The sequence below is a fragment of the Panicum virgatum genome, chromosome 7N (genome assembly GCF_016808335.1).
Source record: "Panicum virgatum strain AP13 chromosome 7N, P.virgatum_v5, whole genome shotgun sequence".
Taxonomy (NCBI): Eukaryota; Viridiplantae; Streptophyta; class Magnoliopsida; order Poales; family Poaceae; genus Panicum; species Panicum virgatum.
In genome coordinates, this window is record NC_053151.1 from 40,434,786 (window position 1) to 40,443,301 (window position 8,516).

The following is an 8,516-nucleotide window of genomic DNA, read 5'->3' on the forward strand; positions in this document are numbered from 1 at the left end:
AAATGCTCCCGATCAGTCCGTCCTGCTGCCTTGGGCCTGCTCGCCGCGCTGCTGCATGTTCGCGACCGCCGGCGTGGTTCCTGGCCGGCGGCTGGTGGGTGAAGAAGTGACATATCGTACGCATGGATAGATCGATGGCTCCAGGAATGATCCGCGACGACGTGCGCGCCCACCACTGGGCCTGGGGGCGATCGGTACTGTAACTGTGCCCCCCCCCCCCCCCCCCCCCCCCCCCCCCCCTTCTATCGCTACAACTAACTTGTGCGGGTGTGTCAAGGTTGGAGGTGCTGGTGGCCAGGCCTGGCAGGGTTGCTGGGGCGATCTCATGCCTGCCTGACGGGGGAACTGGGAGGAGGTGATCTGTGAACGAGGGGAACCTGAATGGTAATTTTGCTATGCCCCCAGCGGCATAGTTGCAATTCTGTTGTCGTTCACTGCCTCCTTTGTTCGAGACCTCATCTAACTCCTTACTGTTTTTTCATATATATTTTGTTTAACATCAAAATTGTTATCTCCTGAGACTCTTTTCTCCTAGATCTAAACTCTGGATGGTAAACTCTCAATCTGTTATCTTGAAGAAACAAAACTCCCTTGCAAGGTGGCATATATGGCCATGGTTTACGCAAAAGAAATGAATGGATACTCTTCCATCTTGTTAGCAGAACCCAGCAGACAGCCAATATCGGGCGTGATAACAGCACGCTTGCTGATCTCCCCCACCGTGCAGCAATGCTTTTCTTTGGTGTTAATTGCAGCAACTTCCTGGACAAACTTGCAATTGGAGCCAGAAGATACCTGCACAATTTGTTGATTGTGATCTGAGTACGGCATGTGAAACCTATACAAAAAACATAAATACTTCCAGTTTTTAAACTCACATCAAAGAGTGTGTCTCCGATCTTCATTTTCACTTTACCACTCCTATATACAAGTATCTTCCCCATATAACCTGCAGGAAGGTCCTTGAGTTTTGAGCCACGCTGCGATGATGGCCTCATGCCCTCACGTCTCTCCTCAGAGCCTTTATTAGGCTCAGTAACTGATTGTGGCTGCATTGGCAAAGGAAGAGAGCATGGCAACTGGACCAAGAGCAATTGTGATTCATCTGACCGATCCTGTGTATAACCATATGAGTTTTAGGCAGTTCAATGGTATTTCTTAGTGTATACAATTGAGCTCACAAAGTGATTTTGCTTTAATGCATATGACCAGAAATAAAACGGTTTTGGAATCTGCAATGATATATACCATTAACTCAAGCTCTTCTGCAGCGGTTGATTCAGCATCTTGAGCTCTGCTGGCAGAAGATTCTCCAAATTCTTCCTCGTCAAGAATTTCTGCATTTGGGATGTAGGAAGGGTGTAAGGGCCAGTTGAAGAAAATCTTTTACAATTTCAACCAGAAAGACAACAGCATACCAGGATTTCCAGAGTAGGGCCTCCTCAGTGGGAGAGCAACAGGACAATCAGTATGGGTATAGTCCTGTAATAAAAGAAAAAGAAACCAATGGATAAGCCGATAAGGTCTGAATAGGAAACAATCCCCATTAGTAATATGATATTTCCTCACCCATGGCTCTGCATATTCTTTTGGTAACTTTGCTTCATCTGAATATCAAATAGAAACAAAGAGGAGTTAAGGTCTAAATACAGAAATATGTATGCATAAACAAGTATGAAATATATTCTATGTTCTTTTAAAAGAGAGAAGAAAAAAAATGCAGCCCAACAAGCAGACTAATAAAATTTTTCAGAACAACGATGCTTAGGTTCATAATCATAAGCAATGAAGATAAATATTTTCCACGAATACCTGAAGAACTTTTGGGGATAAGAAAAGATCTTGCATAAGAAGTATTTCCTTGTCCAAATGCAACTTGTGTTCGGCTTTTTGCTATGCAAACAGAAAAGTACATCATTAGCTAGATGTGCAGCAGAAATAAAAATAAATAATCTACAGCAATACTAAAAAATGTACATTTATCAACACCAATGAGCTACTAGTTAGATAATTATAATAATTGAATATATTACTTTCTCTATTACAAATCCTTGGTTACCTTGTATTACATGCACTAATTTTTAGTACCTAATTCTAGACATGGAAATAAAGAGTTCGGTGCATGTCCAACACAATGCATTTTCTAAGACAATTCAACATGATGCGACATATATATTTTTTACAATTATTTGCAGAACAACGCTTTTCAAATGAAATAGAGAAAGAGATACATATAACTTGGTAAACAGAGACTGTTCTTAAAATGCAAGGCACAAGTTGCAGTTTTATCTGCAAATGTTGTTAAGTGGTAAGTGTGGAAAGGTAGAGAGAGATGGGAAACACCGCACACCCTAATCGGGGGGGTGACCTTTCATTATATAGGCCGGATGGCTTGGAGTACAAGTTGTACGCCTATACATGCCTAATAGTAAGAAACTAGTCTAGCATGTTTAATTAATAACCTCAGAGATTTGTACCTATACATATTTTAGGCTACCAACCAAGCAGATGGAATATGCGAATATCAATAGCCATTGACGGAAGTAGCTGTGAGCACACTCAGCTTGTAGGAATAACATTTTTTTTATAGGTACGAATAACAAATTTACTAGGTACTGAAGAGATTTAGACTTAGTAGGACCAAGACCGAGTACATGATGTGCGATTTCAGCACATCTAGGCATGAGGGTGGTGACGTTAGTCTCGATGGGCAAGTAAGGACACTTTTCGGTATTTAGGCTCGATGCTACAAAAGGATGGCGACATTGATGAAGATGTTAGACATAGAATCTCAGCTGGCTGGTTGAAATGGTGTCAAGCTTCTAGTATCCTCTGTGACAGGAGGGTGCCACCAAAGCTAAAAGGTAAGTTCTATAGGACAGCGATTCGCCCGGCAATATTATACGGTGCTGAATGTTGGCCTACAAAAATGCGACATGTCCAGCAACTGAGTGTAGCGAAGATGCAGATGTTGCGGTAGTTTTGCGGGCACACAAAGAGGGATAGAGTCCGGAACGAAGTTATTCGGGAAAGGGTAGGGGTGGCACCAATTGAGGAGAAACTTACCCAACATTGGTTGAGATAATTTGGACATTTCCAACGGAGGCCTCCGGAGGCGCCGGTGCGTAGTGGGGGTAGAGGTAGACCTAAACTGACTTGGGACGAGTCGGTTAAGAGATATCTTAAAGATTGAAATATCTCTGAGGAGGTAGCTTTGGATAGGAGCGCTTGGAGACTAGCTATCCTCAACGTGCCTGAACCGTGACCTTTGTGTCTTGTGGGTTTCATCTCTAGCTACCCCAACTCGCTTGGGATAAAAGGCTATGTTGTTGTTGTTGTACTGAAGAGATTTAGACTATACAGCATGGAATGAACATAAATAAGTACTCTTACGATTTTCCTCAGTTTTAACTCTTCTTGCAAAGGGATCTGTAACCTGCAAAATGAAACAAAATACTGTATACATGAACAAAGCATCAAGGGAAAAGAGTGCAGATACAACAAATGAAGAACCAAATACAATAATTAGTACCTGTGATGCCTTAAGTTTCATCAACAATTCCTTATCAACAGTTTCATCCTTGCTATCCTCAACTGGTTCCCTGTCAAGTTACAGTAAATCACATTCCACATACCGAAATTTTCAATCTTGCAAAATTCAAATAGAAACTATCAAAGTTATAGAAAGTAAATGTGGATCCAAGCACATACTTTTTTGGGACAACCTTAGCGGCTTTCTTCACAGGTACTTTGGGTGCAAATTTTAGTCCTCCCTTACATCAAGCAACAATAATAGTAAGCACTAAACTGGATGAAGCCAACATTGTGAACAGCCTAGGAAATATCAACCTTTCGAGGAGGAGCTCCAAGGGGGCCATTTATTTCCTTCTTGACTTTGCTCTTATCGTCCATAACAAAATCACAAATCCTACAAGAGTGAAACTGAAAACCTGTGCGTTAAGATTACAATATTTCAGCACTGAAGTCGACTACAATTTGCACAGCAATTAGGAACTCGAAATTGCTTGTCAACTACTATTCTAGATGTCAAAACAACGACATACACTGAAAACATTAACGCCTCCAATCCATGGACCAAGATAAACAGACAATTTTTAACGTCACGCAACTTGTTTCCCTTGATCCGAAGAAAAAGGTGTTAGAGGAAGAGGAGCCAAATGCTCTCGATTCTAGTGGCATCCAGAGGAAGAGGACCAAAGGGCGCCTTGGTGCTGAGACGCCTGGGCACGATCAAGAGAACACTACGTGTCCAACCATACAAACCACAAGAAGTTACAGTACACTCTTTAAAATCGCAGCACAAAATGCACTAACATTTCCTGGATCTACAAACTCTGAATCTCTGCAGTACCAAATACCTAACCACACAAACCACACAAAATTTGCGAAGTTCAGAAGGGATTTACCTCTTCTTGGCGCAGCCGCGCAGGAGACTACTCCTGGAGGTTAGAAGGCGCGGCCGCGCGGGCGCAGGGGATCCTGGAGAGCAGGGAGGGGGAGGGGCGACGCCCAGGGCAGAGGGAGGAAGGGAGGGCGGCGGTGCAGTACCAAAAGGAGGGCAGCAAGCAAACATCAGAAAGACTAAAGACCAATGTAAAATTAAGCACGCTAATATCAAGCATCTACCAATTTGCCCTGCTCGACACCTCTCTATCATAGGAAACAATAAAATGATTTGCAACCCTATACTCCTCTCAAAGAAATAATCGTCAGTATTGACCTCAAAAATCCACTCCACTCATGATAGAATTTCGCCAATCACACCGCTCGACAACACCGAAATGGAGCTCGTCCTCGAATCAGGGGGCGATTTTGTGCTGCCCACACCACGTGCCCCCACAGCCCATGCGACGGACTGCAATCTGGGGCCTCCCAGCCAACATCAATCACCAACAGACACAAAACCTAAATCATGAAGAAACCGCGAGGCAGCGCCGCGGCAATCGCACCAGTACTGTAGTACACCACACACGGCAAGGCCGCCTCCCACCCTGGCTCCTACGAGTCTACAACTCGCCGATTCAGCAGCAGACCCAGGGCTGCACGGGCTGCTGGGCAAGGGAACCAAGGGGCGCAACGGAATCGGGATCGCCGGCCTGAGAGGAGCAGGCGACGGCAGCGAGGCGGGGGAGGAGGGCGAGCTCGAGGGGAGTCGCCGTAGGGGAGGTGAGGAGATGAGATGGTTAAATGGTGAGCGGCATTTCGGTAATTCTGTCGTGGGCAGCCGTATTGGGAAGCAAGGCTAGGGTTCTTGCTTTCTTGTTTTCTTGCCCTCCCCTGGTCTGGTCTGCCTGCTGTTGAGCCGACGCCGCTAATCCCAGCTTCAATTCTACCATGAGTACACGCAAAAAAATTCTCATCCAGAGGCTAACTCCTTGGCCGAGAAGTAATCATTCATCTTGTGTAATCGGGCTGTACAAGTTGGCGGAGCTGGCAGGTTTTCACACCTAGGGCCACTTATCCAAGTGTTTAAAGCACTAAAACTAACCCACATAGTAATACTCATAATATCAATAGCCGAAAAGTGCTTAAATTGCATGAGTTAGACTACATCTCCAGTTACAAGTTTAATTGTATATCAAACTCAATAAAATTTTTAAAAATTGAAAAGAGATACCTAACAATTGTAGAATCAGGAGAAAAAATGATATTATTGTCCTGGTTCTCTTCATTTAGTAATTTAGTCTACACAATAGTGCATAAATGATCTCATAAGCCAATCTGTCCAATTTTAGCAGAAAAAATAAAGGTTCATTGCAGAAAAAAAATCAAATTGAGAAATTAACCTTGCTAACTTGCTCGGTGATTGCGGTTGCCGCCGGCCGTTCGCCTGTCTGTTGTGCGCCGCGGCGCCGCCGGCCGCGTGGACGCCGAGTCGCCGAGCGCCCTGGACGCCGCGCCGCAGCCGTGTGCCCGAGCGGCCGCCGGCAAGGACGCCGCGCGCCCGACCGGCCGCCTGCGCGCCACCGCCTGAGCCCCTGACGGAGCTCTGCTCGTCGGCCGTCGGCCCGTGTCGCTTGCTGTCTTGCTCGATGGCCTGGTCGCCTGGGCACCTGGGTTAGGGTTGGCCGGATTTTGATTTTGGAAGACGACTAGAAGAGTAGTGCAGCAAGCGGCGGCGCGGCGCATCAGTTTGGCCTCCACGCCACGAGACCTCGTTAGGGTGCTTGCTGCCTTGCTGCGGGCTGCTGGTGGGCTGCAAAAACAATTTGGCCCAGTTGAGGATTAGGACAACTCCAGATAATTTTTTATTGGGTCTTGGAAAATTACAGGGGTATAAGAGGTCTTTTGGGCCGCGCCTAGGGCTATGATCCTAGTTGCCATAGGCACAAATCCGCCCCTACAAATTGGTATATTTTGTATTTATATCTATTTCTAATTCTAAAGCAGTAACATTTGCACCTAAATTTGTTGTTTGGTCTGTATGGTGTCATTGACAGATGGACTTAGTCCATCGCATATGTGAGTCGATCCAGCTCTCCGACTTGGTCACGTAAATACTACAAATTAACACACGGGCAACTATATACATCCTATATTATACCAACTTCATCCATAGCAATGTATTGCACATTTGCCTAGTAGTATAATTAAAGGGTAAAATAAGCTCTATTTTTATTACTAGATTCATAACCCGTGCGTTGCTACGAGCGAAATAGATTTCCTCCATGAATATTATTTTTTATAAAATGAAATATTTATAATGATATGTAAAGACATACAAAAATGATATGTTGTCTCAATACAGATTTTCCAATAGGAGCAAGTCATTCCATTACCCATTCAGATTAGCCGAATGAGATTTAATAGCTTGATGATAACCTCACAATTCATACCCCTATGTAATAAAAACAATAGTACATATGTGGTAATTTAGAATAAAACTACATGTGATGAAACATACAGGGGGCATCTCCTATCCACCCATACTGCTGGTGCGAAAAATGGTGCCTTATGAGGAATCATCAAATGAATTATAAAGAGGATTCACCATTGCTAAGTAATCTTTATGTAGGTTATTACTGCACAATTCTCGATGCATTTTGTACTTGACCTTCTTTGCCTGCTTATATCCAAGCTTCATATTTTGTACTTGACCAGTTTTCATAAAACTAATTAAGTTGTTAAGTAAAAAACATTGAATATTTAAAGTTTGAATGACAAAACTTCTTAGTAATTCTTCCTTTTGTTGAGTAGGCATGTGTGCATACCGATTTCAATCTCCTTGCCTCCTCATAATCTTTCAACAAACATTGTCATTGAGTGGGATGCAACCATCATGTTATTATGAGAATTCCATCTGCAAAGGAAATAAATTGTAATTAAATATGATTATCATATTATCATAATCTTTTCTACTATTATGAAGAAGAAATGGATAAGAATATAATGGCACCAAACTATAATTCAATATGATCATTATGCAACTTATATGGGGTATGAGCATGATGCCAATAATAAGATTTTCAACACACATATTGCAATTTTAATTTAGCTGAGTATTATAGTTGTTGGGCAAGGTCCACAACACAAAAGCATATGCATATTGCCTGGTTTTAGCTGATGGGCAGGTACCACAACACGAAATCTAAATATTTGGTGTAATCACGTGCTTCACCCATTGACAAGGTAAAAGGTCCACATTACTCAGGGTGATGCCAGAATTTTAGCAAAACCATCAAGATGCACTTGCACAAATTGCATGCAAACAAATTATTAGGAGGTGATATTATTTATCAACACAAAGGAATCAGAAATTTTGGTTTGCTACACCTGAAGCAACACAAGATAATCTCCTCAGACGGCAAGTGACAACTGAATCCATTATATACGGCAAAATCTATAATCTGCAGCAAAACTGCTGAGATTTACATAATAGCACAGGAGATGTTAACCTTACATATGATGAAGGTGTTGAAGTCATCCTCCAGCTTGTGTGGCATGACACTTCAGTGTTGATATACTTGCGACCTTGCTTCAATTTTGCACCAAACTTCAGCTTACAAGCCTTAACTCCTACACTGAAGTTATTCAGTTTAGATGTGCATAACCAATATATCACCACACTGAAGTTTATTCAGCTCTCTTCAAAGTAAAATGGATTTAAATTTCCCCTCTTTTGTTTGCTTATAATCAGTTCTGATTCCTATAATAGCTGAACTATTGGAGGACAGGTTCTTTAACTACTTGCTTTTTTTTGAACGAACATTAACTACTTGCTATGGACAATGCAAATGAAGTTCAGTACATAACAATGATCAGATTATTAGGCGGGATGCCTAATGTGCTGGTATAGGAGTTGGCCCTATAATTTGCACCCATTGTTTACTCAAACCCATTGCTACATCTCTGAAGCTAAGCCATCTAAAACTTCAAAAACAACGAACATATTTGGCACCGAAACAACTAAAACTCTACCGACATTTTAGTCCGATGAAATGCTGCATCCAAACCACAAAAAACAAATGACAGTTGGTTGTCTCATGCAGCGGCTC

General features: G+C 42.7%; 1 protein-coding gene across 9 annotated transcripts; it reads right to left on the reverse strand.

The window, feature by feature from the left end:
• Positions 1 to 442: 442 nt before the first annotated feature.
• Positions 443 to 6,133, reverse strand: LOC120682461 (DNA-directed RNA polymerase III subunit RPC4-like). 9 transcript variants are annotated; one of them, XM_039964395.1, is made up of 12 exons: positions 5,808 to 6,133; positions 4,428 to 4,500; positions 3,850 to 3,928; positions 3,712 to 3,773; positions 3,533 to 3,602; positions 3,394 to 3,436; positions 1,813 to 1,893; positions 1,570 to 1,607; positions 1,419 to 1,482; positions 1,249 to 1,337; positions 879 to 1,115; positions 443 to 795 (listed from the first exon to the last, which is right to left on the reverse strand). In XM_039964395.1, the coding sequence occupies exons 3-12, from the start codon at positions 3,910 to 3,912 to the stop codon at positions 619 to 621; spliced, it is 924 nt and encodes a 307-aa protein (XP_039820329.1). In that variant the 5' UTR covers positions 3,913 to 3,928; positions 4,428 to 4,500; positions 5,808 to 6,133; the 3' UTR covers positions 443 to 618. The 9 variants fall into 9 exon arrangements, with proteins under 9 accessions (XP_039820329.1, XP_039820324.1, XP_039820325.1 ...); XM_039964390.1 differs by having other exon boundaries at positions 3,850 to 3,942; XM_039964391.1 differs by having other exon boundaries at positions 3,850 to 3,950.
• Between the last annotated feature and the right edge of the window lie 2,383 nt (positions 6,134 to 8,516).